Below are 23,305 nucleotides of genomic sequence, written 5' to 3'. Positions count from 1 at the left end.
TTTATCTTTTCCTTAATACTTAAAATGAGTTTTATATGGTCATTATAACTTTAGGTATGCATTTAGTGGGGGGTTACAAGCAGTCATATTTTTCCCTTTATATTTTTTTCATTTTTTTTGTTTTGATTAGAATTAGCAAGTACGGTAAATCCAAGAATCGAGCATTTTATTTTTACCTTTAAAAGTGCCAATGAAGTGCTGCTACTTTGCAGCGTGGGTTAAAAAAAATAATAATAATTAAAAGTAATTATTTAATATTTAATTTTATTAAACCCTCCAGCCCCCAAACAAATTTGGCTTCAAACTGGCATCCTGAAAATCACTTGCTTTATGAAACCTGTTAGAGAGCTGTTGATAATGCTCCACCATTGTGCTGTTTATTTCACATGCATGGGTTTGTATGAATGCAGTTACTTAGGATGCCTAGCTACTTCTGTTTGTTTAATAATTTAAATGGAAGACTGTGGTAGACTGTTCAGTTGGCTACATGACCAACGCCGCGTTCACGCTCTGCAATGTTTGTTTTCTCCTTCACCAACGCTCTGATCTCTCCATCTCCCGTGCAGGTCTCACGCCGACTCTGCCAAGCCCAGCCCTTCAGAAACAGACTGCAACGACAACCTGCCCTCGCACAAGAACCCCGCTGCCTCGGGGGGCAAGCACGCCGTGAACGGCTTCTTCCCGCAGCAGGGCGCCTACGACTCGCCGCCCTCCCGCTCCGCGCTGCCGCTGCCCGACTCCAGCCTCTACAACCTGCCCAGGAGCTACTCCCAGGACGTTCTGCCCAAGGCGGCGTCTCCGTCCGGGACCGACGCCGAGGGAGAGCCGCACGTTTTCAGCGCCCCGTCGGCCACGTCGCTGGACGCGCAGATGCGGCACATCTCCATCAGCTACGACATTCCCCCCACGCCCGGAGGTACTTACCAGATCCCGCGGACTTTCCCGGAGGGGACCTTGCCTCAGACTTCCAAACTGGAGACTATTCCAGACATCCCTCCTCCTCGGCCGCCCAAACCTCACCAGGCTGCGGATCGATCTCCCGTGGAGGGCTGCGGGCTGGGCCGCACCGCTTCCGACACGGACAGCAGCTACTGCATCCCGGCCGCGGGCGCGCCGCCCTCGCGCAGCAACACCATCTCCACCGGAGACCTCCACGTCTTCCGCAAAGGTCGGTACGCCCCGCGCTGTCCCGGCCATCCTGCCTTCACCTGCGGGTCTGGGTGATGTGAGGGCAGGCAAGCGGAGCCCCTCACAAAGTGTTCCCTGTGCAAAGAGGAAAGGAGATTATTGTGTTAAATTGTCGCATTAAATTATCGCGTTAGATTGTCGCGTTTGCCAGGGTCGGGGTTAAATGTGTGAGGGTGTTTCTTGCTCGGACTCAGATGTTTATTAATTATCTATGTGAAAGTGAGTTCTACGGCACTTCCAGCTAACAAGATAAAAATGGAGATGTATCTCTCTGTCTACAAGGACTTCCAAGGGCAAATTGTCCAATTAAGAAAACCCAAACTACCCTTACTCTTAACCCAACAACCATGGCCCACAATGTGCACCTTTCCATCCAGCCACAAAACATCACCCAAACACAAGAAGGAGAAGGACAAAACCTCTGCCCTAAAACCTCCATCTTGCTTTCTATACATTACTGTATTCCAAGATCTTAAATTCTAAGTTTTCCACCGTGTGATATTACACACCTCCATTCAAACTACACATCCATAATTCCAGTTCTACCACTCGATTTCGGAAGCCTTGTCCTCAGGTCAACTTGGCCTCAGGTCAAATGCAGTGTTCTCTTGGGGGTCAGTGCATGACAGCACAGGAAGCCCAAAATTCTCAGTTTCCAGGGCTCCAACAGGAGATTTTTAAAGGAAACCATGTAAACAGCAAAGCACAGAACATCTGTAAGGGATGTATCTTTTAGCCTTGGCTAAAAATATTTGAAGATCTAGACAAAAATTTATTTTGTAATAAGCTTATATAACTGAATTCAATATTACCATTATCAGTTTTTCAGAATGACCAAAGTGAGCTTAGTGAAGTGTGGTCCAATCTGCAGAAGCTGAAATTGTTTCAAGAAGATCAGTGGGATATGGTGTATACCCAGAGCTTTGAGATCAACCCTGATTTGATGATCATTGCCACCATCATTGGACACTTTCCTTCTGTCCAAATGATAGATATGCTTACTGCAGTCTTTTAGTAAAATTAAAGTTGTTCCTTGTGGCCACCTAAATGTTGGTACTCCAGATGTGTTGTCATGTGTATTGTTAACCACTTTTGAGCTAAGGGTTTCATTTTCTTTCAGATTTCTGAAGAAGGTGGGTATTACAATGTTGTTTTTAAAGTGAAATTTTATATTGGTTTAAGTCAATACTAACGTTAGAGATGATTTTAAAGGAGAATTGTTGAAATGAGGGATGAATACAAGGCTTGTAGAGGAAGCAATATACAGAGTGGATGGGATCATAGGGATGCTCAGATACTATGGTCCTATTTGTCATTCATTTTGTAGACTGAGCATAAAATACTGGTGGTTGTTAGTGTTTTAAAATTACAGAGTAACACCATGAAAGATCCTTGTTTGCTTTGCTTATTTTGTCTCATTTTGCTAAGTTTATAGGTGAGTATTCGTACACTGAATCTGAGATTCAGTGCCTCAGGAAAAGTAATCTTTTTGAAAACACTGTTTAAATTTGGTACTTAGGAGCAGTGGTGAAAATCTTAAAAAAACTTCAGAGTTTTTTTTCAGGGCAAGGTGGGGATAAACCCCAGAGTCTGCCCAGTTTCTCTGCTGGCATCATGAGGAGGGGGCATCCCTGCCACAGGGTAAGGGCATCATGTTCCCTGCATGGATGAGCAGCACTGGGAGCCAGAAGTCTCACAAAAACCCCTGTCCAGCAAAGGGCCAGCCACAGAGCTGAGGACCTGCTTAATGGGGACTGCCAAGAGCCAGGACTCCAGAAAGGGAGAGGTCTTTGGTTCTGCAGCAGTCCACTGCAATGAAACCCCCTGGAGACCACACTGGGGAGCTGAGAGAAGGGATTCACCTGTTCCTGCAACAGATGGGATGCTGTTGAATCAGCACTTTCCAAGCAAAGAGCATCAGTCAGAAAACCTTTCTCCAGACATTAAACTACATCAGCTGTTTGTTTGCTTTAGAATAGGTTTTTCATGAGTGCCCAGATTCTCACCCTTACAGTAAGTTCGAATACCTGCTCAATTGAAAGGTAGACTCTGCTTCTTCCTTAAAAGCAAAAATTCATTTCTCTTTTCTTGCCACGGAAAGATGCCACAGTGAGAGTTTCAAGTTGTGACTGATGAGTGCTAAGGTTGTTTGTGAGCACAGTTCTCTCAAAGATAGATAAATCTAGGGGCCACAGTAAATAACAACAGGTTCTGGATGCCTGTGCCAAGTGACAGGAACAGAAGTGATAAACAGCCACTTTCTCTTCTTGTCTCTTTAGAAATTAGTTCTCAAGACTGTTATGATATTCCACGAACGTTTCCGAATGACAGATCTAATTCACTGGAGGGCTTCCATAACCACTTTGTAAGTATGACTTGATCTGATCAGAGGCAACAGTGACAGTGCTTGAATGCTCTTTGTTCCTGTGTAAGAAAGCAAGCTGTGCAGTGTTTGTGATTTTTCACTTTCAATAGAATACATTAATCTGAGTAGATTAGGTTAAAAGACTCATATGATTCACAGCTGATTGCATAACTTATTTTGTTAAAGGAAATATATGTTAATTCTAGAAAAACAGAAGCATGTTGACAGTGGGAAGTGTTTCAAGTGAAGAACTAGATGAAAATTATGTCCCAATGAATCCCAACTCTCCTCCACGACAGCATTCCAGCAGCTTCACTGAACCCATCCAGGAAACAAACTATGTACCAATGATACCAGGCACGTTTGATTTTCCATTATTTGGAAAGCAAGTCCCTCCTCCTGCTCACATGGGTTTCAGGTCCAGCCCAAAGACCCCTCCCAGACGGTCGGTACCTGCTGCAGAGTGTGAGCCTCCGCCCGTGGACCGCAACCTCAAACCAGACAGAAAAGGTGAGGAAAACCTCCAGCAAAACATCATTTAAAATCATCTAAGAAAATAACATTGCTCTCTCAACTTCTTTCTGCTCAGTGGTAAATCACCACCCTTTCAGAAATTATTTTAGGAACAATTTTTGACCTGTGAAATAACTAAATCACAGAGGAGCCCCAGGATTATTTGTAACATTATTGTAACATCACAATAGCAATGCCAAGTAAAAGCATAGGTTGAGATTTTACTGCTGTAGTTAATAATGAAAAATGTCACTGAGTTCCTAAGATTCAAAAGTGTGTCCTTGTTTATGGAAGGCACTTGTGATGCAGAGACAGAACACAAAGCATTGGGTAGAACACAAATTTATAGCCATAAAGTGCTTAATATAGGATCAGCACACACACTCATTTTAGAGAGACCCCTTTGAATCTATCCTAAAAAATTAATCTCTTAAATCTAGCATGCAATGTGTTTATTTTTCCTAAAAATATGGATTATTTGGGTGACCAGAGTTCCTAAGGAACCAAAATGATTGGGTTGCAATGTGTCTATAAGAGATACTTGTATAGAGAATCCCTAATAAATAGCTTGGATTTTCCAGTTTATCTAAAATGTTTTATCAGCCATCTTACCAGAAACACAGGCAAATGCTTGAAGAACTTGTTTCCCTACTAAGTTTTTAAGACAAGATAAATAATTTTCTTGTAGGAGAGGGAACTAAAGAACATTAGGTCAAATGTCTGCCCTATTTTGCATTTGAGTAAGTCCTATTTTTAATCTTATGTACTCGAAAAAATTAATATTTACATTGAGAATGACTGACTTCATTGTGGGAAAGCATGATGACAAATATTCAGATGATCCAAAATATTCACTAACTAAACCTTTAAATTAGTATTTTTGCCACTAAGTGAAAACAGTCTGTAATTAAAGAAAGCAGAGATTATCACTATGATAGATGAGCTGTGTGAAATGGAAAGTACCATGTTCATTCTGCCTGAAATTGAGGCATGGCCTTTTTTAAGAGTTTTGGCCCTCTGCTTGTGTCTAGTTTTTTCTGCTATCAGAGAGCAGTTTTGATTTGTTCTTTAGAAATACTGGACAGGACAGATTGATGAAAGTTGGTACTGGAAAACATTCTCAGAATAAACTGAACTGAGCTGATTTAATACATTTTGTCAGACTGGCCACTTTGTGTATTTTACTGATAAAATGTTTGACTTTCAGAAGTAATTAGTGCATGTGTTGAAAAGCATCTCGCTTTTGCTGTTGGCAGAGCAAAGCTGCCACACAAATGTTTGCTGGGGTAGTATTGTTGCTCTTGCATTTCTCTTTTTGGAAATGAGTTAAGTGTTTCACATTCAGAAAGTGGCATGAAAGGCTCCTGCTTTGCTCCCATCCTCAAATGCTTTACAGCTACAATGATGTAGCTAATACCAGGAGAAGGACTTGAAGATGTGTTATCATACCTCTTAATAAATATAGAGTTACTGGATGAAATTTTTGCCTGTAGACTTTTGGAAGATGTTATCACTGTAAAATAATAGTTTAATATAATTTACAAACAAAAGTGATTTTAAAGTAAAACTGTCCCTAAAAGTAAATGTGGTATAGTGCCTAGGGGCTGAAAAAAAAAAAATTATTGATGTCTAGAGCTGCCAAGCATGGTAATGATTATGATTTACCACTGAGGATTTTATCTTAGTAGCACACACACACAGATTGCCTCACTCTAATTTTATCAAATGCACCACTGTGAGTTTTCCATTGTTGTGAAGAACAGATCTGATGACACATCAGAATGGTGATACATTCCCATTTCAGTAGTTGAGATCTCTACACAAATAACTCCTTCCAGATATACCTTTGGGAAAATAAAACTGCAGGTTCCTTTGAATTAAATTAGGTAAAGCCCTTGTTTGAGTCAACCTTTACCTAACTAAAACAATGGTGTGCTTTATATTCTTCTGTGTTGCTTTTTGAGCTTCCAAGTTCTTGTAGCAGCTTCTAATATCAGGTTGTTTATATAAATGTTCTGCAATGCTCTCCTGCTACAAATTAGTGCATTGAAGTGTCAAGCAGGTCTGTGTGTTCAATAAATCTTTGGCAGGCACAGAAGGGGAGGAAATGGAACATAAAATATTTACCTTCAGGCTATTGCTCCTTTAAATGTTGAGGGGATTTAATATGCCATTGGTTCAAGAACTTCTGGTGTTTGTCCAAAAGATGGTCTCTAAAATACTGCAGAGATCAGGTGTTTGGGGGAAAGGTGTTATGGGGGCACATTTCATGTTCTGTCAGATGAAGCTGCTCTGTATTTTTTTTTTTTTTAATTGGTTACAGATTGCTGCAAAAATAGTGTTTGCACTGCCTCCAAGCTTTTTTGGAAGCTATTAGAAATACCACCAACACCTTTCACATGAGCATTAGCTTCAGCTCAGTCATGTTTCTGTGGGCCAGGGAGGTTTGTTACATCCAGTGCTAAAAATGCATTTACAGAGAGATAATGCAGTGAAATCAGCACATAAAAGAAGGATACACTGCTTTTTGTTGTCACATGTATGTGTTTAGCACCTCTTCTCTTTTCCTTTGGTTTAAGGGCTTGCTGCTTACAGCCTTAGGCTCTTTGATCTCCCCAGCCTGTTTCTTTTCCCACTGGTGTCTAGGAGAGCTTTGTTTCAGAAAGTGGGTTAAAAATAATAATGAATAGAAGTATCTGTAGCCTTGAGATTACACAACAGATTTGTGTAGTTTCTTTTCTCTAGCTCACAGCTGCTTCTGTAAATATGGGGAACTTCCAGGACTTTCTGGAAGTCTTGTAAGTAATTTCAAAACATGGTGTTGGCTCTCTGCCCCAATAAATTGAATCAAAACACTTTACTTTTTCTTTAGAGAAGAATACCAAAAGGTAAGTGATGTATTGCTTGGGACAAAATTGGGAGTGTTTGGCAGGTGCTTTTCTGCATTCACTTGTAATTGAATGACAAAAATAATCTCTTTTTTAATTTGTTGGGGTTTTTTTCAGGGTGCTGTTTCTTTAGCTACATAGGACCATTGGCTATATTGATTTTTGTATTTCTGCTTTTTGGCTGCTTTAGCTTGCCACAATTGCATGTAGTCCTGATGCTAAATTGAAATTGTGTTTGCTGGTAAAAGGCTTCAAGCAGAAAAAAATAATGCATCCATCCATGCAGATGGGTTCTGCCACAGAGAATAAGTGACATTTGTTGTGATGGTGATAATTAAAATACTGTTTCTCCAAGAAGGAACAGTAGAATTAAAGGTGCCCAAATGCTGTGAGGTGAAGGAAGACTCCCTAGACAGACTAGACAGCAAAGAACAACCAGGTTTTCTTTACAAGGGAAAAGTTCTTGGTCAAAAATTCAATTTAAAATGTGTGAATTGTTTTTAGTGGCTCAGGAGGAGGCATTTGAGTGGTGCAGCATTTGTCTCTGTGAATCTTTGGGCATGACAGTGACCCCCTCCTGCCCCAGGATTTGTTTGCAGGGCTAGGGCAGAGAGGCATCTCATATTAAAACAAGACTTTAAGACCAAACAACTACAGAAATAGATCTAGATTTCTTTTCTTTCAATAACTGTTTAGGAGCTGTCCATAACAAGTCCTTATAGCTGTGCAATATCATCCCATCTGTAAGGTTGAAATCTCTTAAGAAATACATCATCTTCACTGATAAAATACAGTTTGGCAACATCTGAATCAAAGTGTACAATCACCAATGGAATTGGTGATGGTGGAGTTTACCTCCTCAAAATCTCAGCTTGATGCCCAGTTCACATTTAATTGGTAACTTATTTTTTCTGTTTTATAGCACATCTCTACCAAAGTGGGCTTTTTAAAGTTCTGAAAAGAAATACATGAGCTATGGGCACATGGCTGAGCTAACAATTCATGGCCATGATAAAATGAAAATCAAAAGTTAAATCTCATTCATTTGAATATAGTATATTAATTTAATGTATGAATGAATGCATCTAAGTGTCATTTTTGCAAAGTTTTTGATCAATAATACTTAAAAGCACCTTCTGAGAGAATTCTATTTAGCACAGGTCCCAGTTCAGGGTCATGGGGAGCTGAGATAGAAAAATGCCCCCAGGATCACTCAGCAGATTGATGGCAGAGGCAATACAGGATTTAGGATTCCCAGCTCACAACATGGTACTGGACTTTACTTCATTGCCTTTAAAAGAGACTGCTGCTTGGCCCTGGTAATTTTCAGCCCAGCATGTGGTAAACTTGGATTTAGAGACAGTGAGTGATCCACACATTTCTTTTCATGCCAAGAAAATATCCAGTTGAAGCTTGAAAACAAGAAAACAAAGAAACAAAAGAAACCAAGGGAGAGCAAGAAAATTCTCATGGAGTTGGGAATTGTGACTGTTTTTTAAAATGTTCGAAATTAAATCTGGTTGCTTTTCTCTTTTTTTTTTTTTTTTTCATTTAAGATGGTAAAAGATATAATCTGAGTGCTTAACCCACAAATATGTGTATTGCTTCTAAAAACGTGGCTGTATTTTTGCCACCACTCCTCACGAGCATCTCCCAAATGGATCAACTTCCCAGAGAATTCCAGTTTTCTTTATAGAAGAGCCCACTTTGGAAAGGCAATTGTGTGCAGGGCTTTCCCCTGGCAGGAAGCACCTGCCACATTCAGGTCCCCACAGGAGCTGCTGTGATGCTTCTGGATGACTGGAATAATCTCCCATTGTTGCAGTGTAGAGTGGTGCTCTGCAAATCCCAGGCAAAGCAGGGAGTTGTTAAGGAAATTAAGAAGCCTCATTAATCATGAAGGCAGCTATAAATAGCCTGATGAACAGTTTCCTTGTTAGACACTCAAACATGTAAATATTTGAGCTGGACACTGGGAACATATTGCATGTCCTGATAGAGCAGGAGCACCATCCTGAAATAAAACTTCAGAGAGACACCGACAGCATTTGTGACACAGAAACTTACCATTCCTTAAAAAAATAAAAAAATAATAATAATAATTAGGAACTGGCAACATTTCACTGTTCCACACCATCATCATTGTCTCGCAAATTCTTTAATAAAGGTTCAGTTATGTTCTGAGGCTTTAGGGAAAGTAGGCATTGAAAATTTGAGAATGGTGATTTCATGGTTCTCTCTTGGAAGCTACACCCCTTGTCCATTTCATTTAGGAATTTTTAAAAATTAAGCTTTTAGGGGATGTTTTGGTGCTTCCTCAGAGCTCATAAAGTTGAGTACAAATTTATTTATTTTTTTCTTATTTAATCTTCCACAATCTCCCATGTAGCTGAAAATCAGATTTCCTCCATGCCTGTACTAAATTACTTGTACAAGTCCAGTTTTCACTTAACAGCTTTAAATGAAGTTTACATAACTCCTTGCTGTGATGTGCCAGTCCTCAACTTGCAGCTGTGATTTGTCTTCTAAAACTCTGAAACAACAAATAATTTCAATAAAGAAATTTGGATGGCTGCATCACAGCTGCAGAGGAAGCTGCTCTTTGCTGGACACAATGGTTGTAACCAAATTAAACATTCCAATTTTCTAAAGACAAATTGCAATACTTGCTCTGATGCTAGTGCTAGGGATGATTAAATTTAGGGATTAGGGCTAGGGATTTTTTTTTAGGTAATTTTAAACTCCAAAGATAAGAGGTACAGCAGGAACAAGAGAACATGGGTAATAATGCCCTATATTTATTACTCTCCATAAAAGTTTTCTTTTCTTTGCAGTGTCCTTACCACTTCTTTCCAGAAATCATAGTTATTGATGCACACATTGTCATGCTGATCCATTAGTTTTTAATAGGTTTAATGTTAAGCTTTAGTTTGCTGGTGAATTTTGGGGGTTTTTTCTTTGTTTTGTTTTTGAAGTCTGTTGACTTCATGAATCTTAGTGCAGCATTAATTAAAGTGCTAATTAATAAACACCCCAGAACACTGTACTTTGGTTTTAAAACAGTCTTTATTATTGAATAATTTTAATTCATCATGCTTTGGGAACTTTTACAATGCAGACATGTAGAGTTACCCACAAATTAGAGCAGTCAAATAGTATTTTGATGATTAATAGCTTTGGTATTCTCTATTTACACTTACTATTCTCTGAGCAATTTATGGCATTTGCCAAATATTTTAGAAATACCAGTGAACCTTAGCTGTCAGATCTAGTTGGACTACTTCATAATCAGATATTTTTTCCAATTCATTCTTAATTTCTGTAGCATTCAAAGTACCAGTTTGCTGTAAAAAGTTATTTTGAGGGGATAAAGATGTCTGAGAAGATGGAGAGCAACTCTTTATGTGACTGCTTTTTATATTTCATAACATTGAAGAATAAGTTGATTTCAGTTTCTTTTTTAATGTTCTAAAGAGACCATAGTTATCAGCACCCATATCTTATCACCAACCAGCACAAAGCACATTATTGATATTCCTATTTGTTGATGGATACTAGTATGGAAATCCATTTGAATGTTGTATGACTAAATACATGTTTCTAATTAGAAGTACCTTGGCAGGAAACAGTCTTACAAAAACAGAGATGAAAAAGCAAATTCAGGATATTTGTAGAACTCTGTGTTGAAGACCATGAACTCAGAAATCAGGGTGGGAGAGGGAGAGGGAGAGGGAGAGGGAGAGGGAGAGGGAGAGGGAGAGGGAGAGGGAGAGGAGAGGGAGGAGGGAGGAGGGAGAGGGAGAGGGAGAGGGAGAGGGAGAGGGAGAGGGAGAGGGAGAGGGAGAGGGAGAGGGAGAGAGAAGAGAAGAGAAGAGAAGAGAAGAGAAGAGAAGAGAAGAGAAGAGAAGAGAAGAGAAGAGAAGAGAAGAGAAGAGAAGAGAAGAGAAGAGAAGAGAAGAGAAGAGAAGAGAAGAGAAGAGAAGAGAAGAGAAGAGAAGAGAAGAGAAGAGAAGAGAAGAAAGAGAAGAGAAGAGAAGAGAGAGGAGAGAAGAGAAGAGAAGAGAAGAGAAGAGAAGAGAAAGAAGAGAGAGAAGAGAAGAGAAGAGAAGAGAAGAGAAGAGAAGAGAAGAGAAGAGAAGAGAAGAGAAGAGAAGAGAGAAGAGGAGTTTACTCTGCAGAATTGAAAACCAAATAATGAACCCCGTGGGTGCAAGACATTGAGTTTCAGCCTTGTTTTTCAAGGAAAAGTCTAAAGAGATTCTGAGTATGGGAATTTCTGGACCTCTGTGCAAATTTCAGTTTTGTCTAATTGCAAAGAAAAGGGGGCAAGATGTGTATCTTGTTGATGGAAACAAGAAACTGTGGTTAGTTATTTCTCTCTGAAAGTACTTCTGTTTGGATGCTGAGCACTTCTGTGGCTGGTTTTTCCTTTAGTTCTCCCCCTCCTATCCCAAGCTCTAGCATTCCTACTTCTGATCCCCCTGTCTCATGAGGATTAGTCCTGTTGGTCAGGAAACAGCATTATCAGATAGTGCATTTCTCAAATTTTTATGTCACATTAGTACATTTACCTTAAAATCTTAAGCCCTAAATAGCTGGCATTTAAATAGAAGAGTTGGCCTCTTTTGTGAGGATGTTTGCAATTTCCTGATGTGAAATCCCTTGCCAGCAGACCATCCAGTCAGGAAAGAAGTGTCCTTAGCAGAAATTGTGTTTAGTTCTGGTGTTTCAAGGCAATTGTCTGAGGACAAATGAATCTCTTCAGCCTAATGTCCTCAAAACCAAAAACATTAGCACCCACCTACACTGATGTAGTGCAGTGGGACAACTTTTCCCCCCACCAATATTATATTCTAATTTCCATGGAAAACAAGGAGAGCTGGTGCTAAAACCAAAAAGGTTTTTCAGTTGAGTTTGAAACAAACTCAGATATGTGAAATGGACTCTCCTCCTGGTGGCTTTGCAGACAAAGGCAGCATTGATGTGCCCCAAATGCCAGGAGCAGAATTCCTGTGTCTGAGTGCACTCCAGTGCCACAGCCATAATGGCCTGCTCTGCCTGGCAGTTTGTAAAAGCAGCTATTTGTTAGAAAAATAGACTTCATTAGTGATTTTTCAGCTCAGAGTGCCCTTGGAGAGTCTGATAGAACGTGCAGAAGCTGAGCTTCTGTCTCCTGGCTGTAGCATTTTGCATTTCACAGGTGGTGACTTGACTGAATGGTGAAAACATCTAATTTTCACTTCTTGTTTGGTTGGTTTCACTTGACATAATTTATTTAGTTGGTTTTTTTCTTCCTGTGTAGGTTTACATCCAGTGGTGTTGCAACATCTATTTCTTTTTCAGTTAGAAAAAAAATAAAATTGCATAAATGAAACTTTTTTTTTTTTTTCCTTTACCCAGTTTTATCGTTCCCAGAATAGGTGTGTAAGTTATAAGTATTATCCTTCCTGAGATGAGGTAAATCTGGGCCTGTGGGAACCACAGGAAATGTGTTCCTCAGTCTTGCTGGTGTTGGAATGTTGTATGGAGCCAGGCTCTCCATAGAGCCCTACTGTCCCTGCACTGATTGGAACAACAGCCCTGTGACACTTTAGTTTTTGTGGATAGAGCAGATGTGGGAGACCAGCCTCCTGTACAGGTGGAAAGCACTTTCCCATCCATATTTTAATCAATTTGCTGCTTTTCAGAGACACAGAGATGTGCTCCTGGGGAAAATTGTCTTTTGGAGGCAGTAAGGGATATTATTAGGGGCTTTCAGTGCCCTGGCTCATGTCACTTTATCCTATTAAATGGGCAAAAACAGGATGAAAGGAATTCTGTAGTTACACAAATACATAACCTCAGATTTGTGATTTTGATCCCCCCCCTCCTCTTTTTTCTTTGCTTGGTGTCAGGTCTTTCCTGTTGTATAAGCTCCTCAACACAGATTAGGCCTTTGGGGTTTTTGTTTTGTAGGGAGGAAAAAGTAAACACTCTGCACAAATATTTTAATTCTCTGTGACACATTAAACTCGAGGAATTGCATTATCCTGGCTGGTTGGTAGCAGCAAACTGTTTTGCCACCAAATTTATTGAGGTTGAACAATCTTGCAGCAGCAAGAGATGAAAGCTGAGTGAGTTTTGTATGTTCTTGGCTGATGTAGAAGTATTAAAGGGACCTGTACTTATTTATATAGCTCTTCTGAAAATCTCAGAGTGGTTGGTAAGTGCTAAATTAAGTGTGAAGCAGGCAGTTACATAATATCCATGTTTTACAAATGGGGCTAATCCCAGTTCAGGGAGGTTGGCTGCACTGGACCACGTAGCATCATTAACAGAAGGAGAAATAATGAGTCACAGCCCTGAGTTCCTTGAGCTTATCTGTATTATGGGTTTCAGGCACTTTAGTCTGTTTGGCTATAAGAGCAGAGGTTATTAAGTGCACTCTGCTTAAATAATTTCATTAACTCTGTTACCTCTGCTAGTTTTCTCACTCTGCTTATGATCCATGCTTTTATGTCAGTGCATATTAATTTGAGTTGTATTGGGCCAGATTTCTTTCAAATCAGGTTATAAAACTGGGAAATACAAAATTATTATAATCAGGTAATGATATTCAGCATTGAATTGTCCTTAATAAAAAGTGTTTGGATTTGACCTTCTACATTTGTTTAATTGATTTTAAGATCCTGGTCTTTTTAAATCAGCAGGCTTTTATCAGAGAGTTATAGGCAAATACTTGTTATTGGATCAGCTCAGAATTGAGTACACCAACATGTTGCCTCATGCTTTTGACTTGGCTATAGTCAGAAATACTTCATGTCCCACTTCACAGTCTGTGTCTCTGGTCAGCATTGCCCAACTGTTCACCTATTTCATCAGCACATTGAGCCATTTAAGGGAGCATCTGATTTTGAAATTGGAAAAAAACCTGTCGGTATAAAAATAATTTCATGTCTTTTTCTGTTTAAGGAAGTTGCTATGCAGCACTACTAATGAATAAATAAATTTTATCATACCTGCATGGTCTCTCAGAAGCACTGTATAGAAGTTAAGATACAGTATAAAACCTCTGTGTTTACCTTTCTTGTTGTTACTTGATTATTCCCAATACTTCAGTGATAACAGTAATAGAGCACTTCATATGCAAAACCCTTGGGGTAGAGATTTGCAAGCTTCTGGTGTTTGTTGCCAAGTTTATTTTTTACAAAGCATTCTCACCCATTGCTGGGAGTACCAGCCCACACCTGAGTCTGTACCAGTCCTTTTCCATTTTGTGCTGTAGGGCAGCTTTCTAACATAATCAGACTTCAACTTTTCATTTAGTTTATTCATATGGCTTCTTGGTGCACCACTTGAAAGCACTTGCCTTTTTTAATATTAACGCTTTGTCAGATAGACTTTAATGAAAGTTCAGGGCTATTACACGTTATTGATCACATTTATTTAAAATAGATGGAGTGACTTGGAACACTTGCAGTTTGGTCAAGTTGGCCAAAGAACATCCTTGTTGGGAGGGGATGGAGGGAGATGATTGATATTTTCATGCCAGGGTCATTTTTGGTGGAGGTTGGGCTGTGGCTTGTTATAGGGGCAGTATGCAGGCTAAATATCCCTCAAAGATGTATTTTTAATTTTTTAAATGAAACCAGTAATAGTAATGATCAGTTACAATATTTGTTGATGCACTTTTTAGCCTTTTTGTACACCTTTTACGCTTGCCTCCAATATATTTATTAATTGCATGCAGTATTTTCTTTGTTTCTGGTTTGGTGCTTAAGCCCTTAGTGTGAGCCCCAGCTAGACTGTAAAATCTCCTTCAGCAGCTTGCTTATGCTTGTGGCATTAACCTTTCTGCAGGGGGTTGTGATGTTTATATACAAAATTCCAATTTTCCACTTACAAATAGAACATTATTAAGAGAGTCTTCTTTTTGCCAATTAGGTCAAAGTCCTAAAATTTTAAGACCTAAACCACATGGTTTAGAGCGAACAGATTCACAAACCATAGGTGACTTTACTACAAGAAGAAAGGGTATGTACTTTAGCACTGTATGTATATGGAGCTTTATAAAAATAAGTGAAGCAAAAATTAAGAAAATGTTATTATTTTAGAATAACTTTCACTCTGGCATATTCTCTTCTATTGTCTAAGGTCATGGATGTATTTTCCATGTCAAGCAACAAATTTCCTGTGTAAGGAATTAAAAACTTTCTGGCTTGAACAGTGCATGGAAACTATTCTCTGATATTAGCATTGATGTTCTGATATCTTAAGTTGTAGCTGTTCATATTTTGGATTGACTTTTGTCTGTTGATTTAGAAGCAAGTATGTAACAACTTGTAAATTGTACCTAGTAACTTATAAGTTACTTGAAACTTTTCTTGGGCAATAACCTGAAATCATAGTTCACTTAGGTCTCCTGAAATGAAGTGAAATATTGATCCTCTGATCATACACTAGTACAGACATCTACTTATGCACCTTAAAGACAATTACAATTAATTTGATGGGCTTTATTGAAATGCTGAGTTGGTGCCTTACATAGTCACAAGAAGCAGAGAAAACAATGAAAAACATTAAAAATCTCAGAGAAATATCACTGATTACCTCGGGGTTTTAAAATCCATTGGAGCTGGATGAAATACTCCTGCTGTTCTTGGTGGGCTTTGGACAAAGTCCTGGCTCTGTCTCTGCTGCAGCAGTATCTTGCCCTCTGTTTATTCCTGCCAGGTAGTCTCAGACCTTTACAGAGGACTCGAGCCAAACTGATCAATTTTTGTGTCAGTCATGCTTTAGTATCATTTTGCCTGTCACGTTCAGTTCTGTCCCTACACGCCTGACACTCGATCTTAGTGAACCTGCCAAGAGGCAGACAACTCGTGGTGGGAGGGAGCACAAGGAGAGAAAGGGCTGTTTTTATGATGACATTGCATTTTGTTTTCTAAAAACAGTTTCAGGCAGGATAAAGTTGACAGCAGTTTGTGATTTTTTTTCCACAAGTCTTTTTGTACTTTTTTTTGTAATATTTAGGTGGGGTGAGACATATAAGCTGGAGGGAGGGATAAGTGTTTCTGCTAATAGCTGACTTGTGGCTCTGTTCTGAAAATGGAATTTTTAAATGTCATTTTTTTTGAGCCTGCTGTCATGAGTGGCACAGGCTGTCATTGCTCTGCTCACCTGTGGATGAGCCCTGAAGCCAGGCTCTTCCTGCTGCTGGCTCATTTCTCACTTTTGCAGGCTTAGGCTTAGCTGCAGGTCCTGCCCACTCGTGGAGCTGTGAAACCTCACCAGTAAGGGCACATGTACACAGCCAGGGCAGAGTTTGCATTTTAACAAGTGGCCCTGAGCCAAGAAGAGTCCCCAGAGTTGGCTCTGATGAAACAGCTCATCAGCCCTGCCCTGGGCTTGCCAGCTCAACAAGTCACCACGGCAAAATGAGGACAGAACACGATGCTGCCACTTTCAGAATCTCTTTTCTAAACAGAATTACCACCTACAAATATGTGCTGCAAAATTCTGAAATTGCAGTGTTTTTTAAAAACTTTGTATTTTAATTTTTTAACGGATGTTTCTTCTCATCACCTGAAAATATGAAAAAAATAAGTTAATATATCATGTCTTTCTAAAAATGGAAGTGTCTCCCTTTCCTTACTACTATTTGGTATTTGAAAGATAGAGATTTTTTGTGTATTTAGGCTGTGAAAATCTATTAAATTTAAGTTTGTTTAAGAATGTTCTGTGCTTCACAATTGTCTATTTCTTACATAGCAAAACCAGCTCCACTAGAAATAAAACCTCTGCCTGAATGGGAAGAACTACAAGCTCCAGTTAGATCTCCTATCACCAGAAGCTTTGCACGAGAGTAAGTTTCTTGGCTTTTCCTCATTCAGGTTAACCATTTTAGCTGACTAGAGTGTTAATAAATGTGTGTACATCTGTATCATATTTTTAGCTTGTTTGTACTTGAATTTTCCTTTGGAAGAGTGTGAGTCTGTGTGTGTATCTGTGCACTGAAATAAAGTGTGTCCGTGTGAAATTTTGTTTTTGTGATATTAAATATAAGGGACTGTGTATAACCAAAAAAATGTGACACTCTAGTAAGCTTGAATAAAAATTTCAGCTCTAATTGTTGTTGTTTACCAGGAGGTTTAAGATATTTGAGATGTATTGTTTGTAAAATAATTCCTGGTAATTAGCTCCTCCAGGTTTCCCGTGTCTCCCAGACCGGATTCAGTTCATAGCACAACTTCCAGCAGTGACTCGCACGACAGTGAAGAGAATTATGTATCCATGAACCCAAATCAGTCCACTGAAGACCCAGTATGTAAAATCTACATCTTAACTACTCTCTTCCTGCGCAGTCCTTACTTTTAAATCATGCAAACACAGATCCTTCACTCAACATCATTCCCTTTATACTTCTAGATCAACAGAAGGATAAAAAATTCTCCATAGCAAAGCTGTAATTTTGGTAGGATTTCACCGAAGAAGTTAAGAGCATAAAGAGAATGGTTGATATACATATCTATTATATAAAACATTTCAAGACATGCCTTTTTTTTTCTACCTCTTTCCTAGAATCTGTCCCCTTTTTGTAATTGCTTGTCCTTGGGCTGTGTACCAGTTCAGTATTATGACATCAAGGGAAATAAACTGTCCTAGGACCTCTGAGACATGCTCAAACTGTATTTGAAGGACATCTTCCAGGAAATGTAGAAGAAACAGGGGAAAAAAAAAAGGGATTGATACTTGTTGTATTCATCCTACTGAAAGTGAACCACGTGTATTTTATTAGGCTTCTTTCAAGAGAGAGGATAGAAGGAGCCTTTGTGCATTGAGTGTCTGTATTTTTCCCCCTTTGGGGGAGAATTTTCTCAGATAATGAAGCTTCAGATTCTCAGCATGGAGTGCAGCTAGTTAGGAAAAGTTAATGATGCACACTGTGGTTTTTCTTTGGTGAGGGGAAGGAGAGAAAGAAGAGCCAAGAGCAGTAGTTTAAAGGAAGACAATAACAACAGACCTAGGTTTAAACTAAAATGTGGTTTAGAATATGTATAAAACAGTGGAGGAATCCTGTATCTTGAGCTCAGCTTTTTGTCTAGTATAGAATCATGGAATGGTTTGGATTGGAAGGGACCTTAAAGATCATCCATGCCATGGTCAGGGACATTCCACTAGACCAGGTTTTTCAAAGCCCCATCCAGTCAGTTCAGTGCACTCACATGTTTGGGTTCTTAGCAGGGAATACAGGAGCATTTTTCATCTTTAAATCATTTATGTGAGACCTTCTTTGGGGAGGGCCTGTCTAGCACCTTTTTTGTTCTGTTTGTGTGTCTGCCTTCTTATATGGCATGTGCTGGCCCATCTCCCTGCCCCTGGACTCTCCTCTTGCAAGGCTGTTGGCTTCCCTGTCCCCTGCTGCTCTGGATCCCCTGCCAGTCTCCTCCAGTGTCCCTGTCCCCAGCTCACCACTGCTGCCTCTGGATGCCACATCCCAGGTCCCCTTGGTGCCATTCCCTGTGGGAGCTGGCAGGGTGCAGCTCCAGAGCTTTGTGCCATGCCTGCTGTGCTTCCCCCAGCCTGGGGGAGCTGCTGGTGTTAAATCTTAGCCTCTCTCTTACAAGGGCCATGGGTAAGTAATGGGTGATGTCCCATTCCACAGGTGCCTGAAACATCCCATTTTACACCAGGGAATAGCCCCACCGTGCCCACGGTTCTCCCTGCACAGAATCACAATTCAACCCATTTCTGTTGATTCTTAGGGGCTTCACTTCCATACCAAGATGGTACAATTAATGCCCCAGCTCATTAATATCTTCTGTTTGCTTGCACTGGTCCTATTTTCAGGTTATTCTACAGATTTCCTTTCTGTTTCATCTGCGTGTATTTAAAGTTTCTGTTTCCTAATGCATATGTTCTGCCTGCCTAGTTTGTTTGAAATAACAGATTATGTTCTGTTTCAAGAGTAACAGCTTTTTTAATTTGTGCTGGAAACATTGATACAGAATCTGATTTTTGTATGTTTAATACACAGAAATTTGTTCAGAGTATTTGAGCTACAAAAATGAACTTATATCAGTTGTCTGTGTTTGTCCTTGTTACCACTTAATATTAAATGAGTTGGACAATAGAGATATAAATACAATTTTAAAAGCTCAGCCCATCTGGCTTTTGCCCATAAAATGTTTTATTTCCTAAAGAACCAGAACATTTCCACATATCTCACAGCCTTTGTTTTCAAATCTGACTTTTTGAGAATTTTTACTTGTTCCAACTCTATCTTAGCAAGGAGTCTGTATTTCTTCATCTTCTTCTGTCATCAGCTTTGAAGCATCTTGTTTGGACGTGTCATACTTATGTTTTATTTAATAAAATCAGCAATATTCTGCTTTTTCTTTCAAGTTGCTCTCAGCCTTACCCTTCTGTCTTTCTTTCTGCCTTCCTCTTCATTTTTTGCTGACTGCTGCCCTCTGTCTTCCTGTTTTTTTCTTTATCTTTTAGAGAAGAGTCCTTCTATTGTACTGTTCCTATAACACCTGTTAAGAGGGAGGGATCAGGCTGGGAGAGGACAGAGGAGGTGAGGTTGTAAAAGTCTGGGCTAATTGAATTTTAGGTATATGCAATGCAACTTCAGGCAGCCCTACACATATTTTCCAAAGTTTTAATATTTTGATCTTGTCAATTGAACAATACTCTGATTTTCAGCTTAATCATAATGACTTTTGAATGAAATGTAAACATTTTATTTTTAGCTTTGTCACTACTGTAAAGCCAAAATTATTGTAGGTATTTAAAAACAGCTTAAGGAAATAAAAAAGTTTGTGCTTAAGTAATGCTAAATTTGAGATATAATGACTACATTTAAAAGCACACTCTGTTCTTATTTCATATTATGAAGGGGACATTAAGTGGAAGGCACAGATGGGTTTGGTGGCAACCTTACATTTGGGGGGGTGGTTTTCAGGTTTTTTCCTCCCATTGGCTTCTGACTCTGTCCCAGTTTTGACATAGAATGTACCCCCTTGCCATACAGGGTCAAAGAAATTTGCATGATTTAAGTGATTGCAAGACTCTCAGTCTTAACCTTTAGCATTTTGGCAGTTTATAGTTTTGTAAGCATATTTGATAATGTGGACCACTAGTTTGTACATTTGTAGCTGAGTTTGTTTGTATTATGATTTCAGAATTTGTTTGGAAGCAACAGCCTTGATGGAGGAAGCAGCCCTATGGTAAAACCTAAAGGAGATAAACAAGTGGAATATTTAGATTTGGACCTAGATTCAGGAAAGTCTACCCCACCTCGTAAGGTAAGCAGATGTTCAACTCTTGCAGTTCTGCCATTAGGAGTTCAAAATTACCTTCAGCAAGATCCTCTTAATGGTCATTTCTCAAATGATCAGTTGAGGGACAATGTTTGACCTTTCAGAGAAACCAGTGCTTGTTCTGTATTGGTTTGGGCCACCTTGTTAGAGTCAGTGAGTCGAGAGTGTCTCTGAATTCTTCAGAGAGAAATCAGAGTGCAGGGATTAAGTAAGTTTTAAGGTAAGTTCTAATGCTTTTAGTGAGTGAAAAAGTTTCAAATGCCACAGTAGCAGTAAGTGTTCTAGTAAAAGTTAAAACATACTGATATCTTCAGTAGAAGGTCCAGGCCCACAGTTGTAGACAGTGCTTAAACATAATAAAGTTATAGTAAGAATATTGCTTACATTTCTTAAATAGAACAAGACAGATTGTATGCATAATCTTATACTTAACCTGATGTGCTAAGAAACTGGAATTCTAGTAAGTTAAGGATTAGTAGTCCAAGTTTGTGTTTTAGCTTGTTAAAAAAGTCCCATATAAGAATATGTATTGAAAAGAATTGTTGCTTTTAGCTATTGTAGCTTTTAGCCTCTTGCTTTTAGCCATTCTGGCTTCTAGCCATTTGCTTATTGCTACTGCTCTTGCTTGCTGCTTTGCCATTGCTTTTGCTATAGCTTGTCTGTGTACTGTTGAGGATGCTGTGCTTTGTAATAAGATGTGCTTTGTAATAAATAACCTTTTTAACTATTAGCTGCTTTACTTATTTAAGATAACCCGACAAAGTAAGAGCCTAAGAGCTCCAGAGTAAGTGCCTAAGAGCACCGGGAGGGCAAAGAACCCCAGAGCACCAGGTTGCTAAGTTGTTAACTTACATGAGCTTGTTTCTGGCTGTCCCCAGAAGAAGAGCAGTGGCTCTGGCAGCAGCGTGGCTGACGAGAGGGTGGATTATGTTGTGGTGGACCAGCAGAAAACTCTGGCCCTGAAGAGCACGCGGGAGGCGTGGACTGACGGCAGACAGTCGACAGAGTCCGAGACGCCCAGCAAGAGCGTGAAGTGAAAACACTGCCTTGCCTTTGAAGAGCAGAAAGAAGTGAATTCTGGAGAATCACAGAACCACCACAGCACTGTTGTTTGGCTCTACAGTACCTGATTGCCCCGGGGTGGGAATTGGTTCCTCACGGAATAGGATGGAAGCCAAAGGACACTTTGAATATAGCAAAAGAACTTTAAGATCATGAATTGGCTCTGTGGTGTCTGGAAAAATCACAGCCTGTAAATAATATGTACAATAATATCACTTAGCTTTCAGAAAACCTTTTGTTCTGTAGTTAACACATTTGTAGTATTACTGTGTTTATGCACTTTTTCAGTTACAATGTTGGTTCAGGTATTCACAGTTAGTGTGTCTTAATGCCTGATTCATCTGGAGAGTTCTTTTTTCCTTACACTACTATTCCTTACAATTTTAGGTTAATTAAGCTACATGTAGATACAGAAATTAATATTTGAACTTCATTTTAACAACTCAAAATTGATTTTGAAGAAATACTTTCACAATTGAATAATCTACTTGAAATGCCAAGAGACAACCATTAGTTACATACTTGTTTATATTTAATACACACAAGATTATTTGGAAGTCTACAGGTTACCTTCCTAACAAAAAATTGCTGTGAGTTAATAATAATGAACTGTACTGGGTTTAGCCCTAAAGTCCTGGCTTATATGTTAGTTGTTAGTGATGGAACTTCTATTGTATTTTATTAATGACAGTGTTCTGTGTTCAATGGGTGAAGATTCTGCAGGGTGGGATCTTACACTTTCAAAGACTGAATAATTAAATGCTGAGTAAGCCTGCAAACCACTGATGGCATGCAGTGATATTGTGATCTCACACTTATTAACAAGAAATAACCTTTATATTATTTACAGAAGGTAGAGTATATAAATCAGGTACGTACCAAGCACTGTTGTGCTAATACACTGATCAGGTTTAGACAATGAGCTTTAGTTTTGTACTGTTTAGAAGTTCTAATGTCAGTTTTCAGTTCAAGATTAATGGGACAGTTTGACACTCACTTTTTGTAGTACTAGCAAAATACTGTGATTTTGAATTAGACATTAATTCAAATGGAAATACTATGTTTTAACACCATAGTGCCCTTCTTATGAGCTCTATTTTACTTTAATCTCCTGCTTGGCCTTATATTTAAATCCCTATGCAACTGATATTTTATATCTCTGTTTTTAAAAATTAGATAATTTACCTAATTGATCCCCTTGTAAACCACTTGTTGCTATTTCCTGGTACAGGATTTTAAGCTCTGTATACTGTGATCCTTTATTTTACTATGCCAGTTCCAAATAATAATCTGCCTTGGTTTAGAAACATTTTTTGTTATTTGGACGAAGATAGAATTCTTTAAATACATGAATGAGTTAGGTCTAGATAGAAAACTTACTAACACTTTTGTTTTATACAAATGCCCTCAAGTAAGTGGTTGGTTTCATTTTCTTACCCAATTGTTTTAATTTGTCCAGATCATTTAAAAGTTGAGCATAAAGCTGCATTGTTTTCTGGCATGTTGGCCTTTGTACTGTGCCTAATCTACCATCGGTTGTTTCTCTCCCCTCACAGCCACAATCTACAGTATGTAAATTATCTTATTCTTAACAAAGGTTCTTTTTAAATTAGTAATATTTTGATGCTTTGAATGTTCATTTAAAAAAAAAAAAAAGAAACTAAACACAATGCATTTTGAGGTGAATTTTAAATAAATCAAGTTGTTCGGTTTTGATGTGTAAACTCTGTCCTGTGAAGCAGCAAATGGATGTCAGTGTGTCTGGGAAGGTGCCTGGATGCCAACCACATTTTGTCAGAATTGTAATTACCTCCTAGTACCTCTCAAAAACATGTACAGCTAAAACAATTTTTAACATGAATCTCTGATTTCAAACCCTGCACCAAGAAGCCAAATAATGTGAAATCCCACTCTCCTGGGAGCCAGGAAAAAATCAGTCTCCCAGGCTGGCCCCTGTTGCTGAGCTAGTGACAGAAGGTGGGTTT

The 23,305-nt window shown here is 39.1% G+C and overlaps 1 protein-coding gene across 11 annotated transcripts in view; it reads left to right on the top strand.

Annotated features, from left to right (window-relative positions):
* The window catches only part of GAB1 (GRB2 associated binding protein 1), a 94,304-nt gene extending 71,260 nt beyond the window's left edge, over positions 1-23,044 (top strand). For 4 of the 11 annotated variants that reach the window (XM_079307375.1, XM_079307379.1, XM_079307376.1 and 1 more), the window contains 8 exons: positions 567-1,168; positions 3,468-3,553; positions 3,760-4,063; positions 14,878-14,967; positions 16,705-16,798; positions 17,133-17,256; positions 20,121-20,243; positions 21,137-23,044. In XM_079307375.1, coding sequence (XP_079163501.1) covers positions 567-1,168; positions 3,468-3,553; positions 3,760-4,063; positions 14,878-14,967; positions 16,705-16,798; positions 17,133-17,256; positions 20,121-20,243; positions 21,137-21,295 — 1,582 coding nt within the window. In that variant the 3' untranslated portion in view covers positions 21,296-23,044. Of the gene's footprint in view, positions 1-566; positions 1,169-3,467; positions 3,554-3,759; positions 4,064-14,877; positions 14,968-16,704; positions 16,799-17,132; positions 17,257-19,437; positions 19,514-20,120; positions 20,244-21,136 lie in introns of all 11 variants that reach the window. The other 7 variants (XM_079307380.1, XM_079307383.1, XM_079307377.1 and 4 more) reach the window with 5 other exon arrangements.
* Positions 23,045-23,305: the final 261 nt, after the last annotated feature.

The sequence above is a fragment of the Erithacus rubecula genome, assembly GCF_903797595.1.
Source record: "Erithacus rubecula genome assembly, chromosome: 5".
NCBI lineage: Eukaryota > Metazoa > Chordata > Aves > Passeriformes > Muscicapidae > Erithacus > Erithacus rubecula.
Note: the sequence above shows the minus strand (reverse complement) of the source record. Positions and strands in the feature narration are given on the sequence as shown.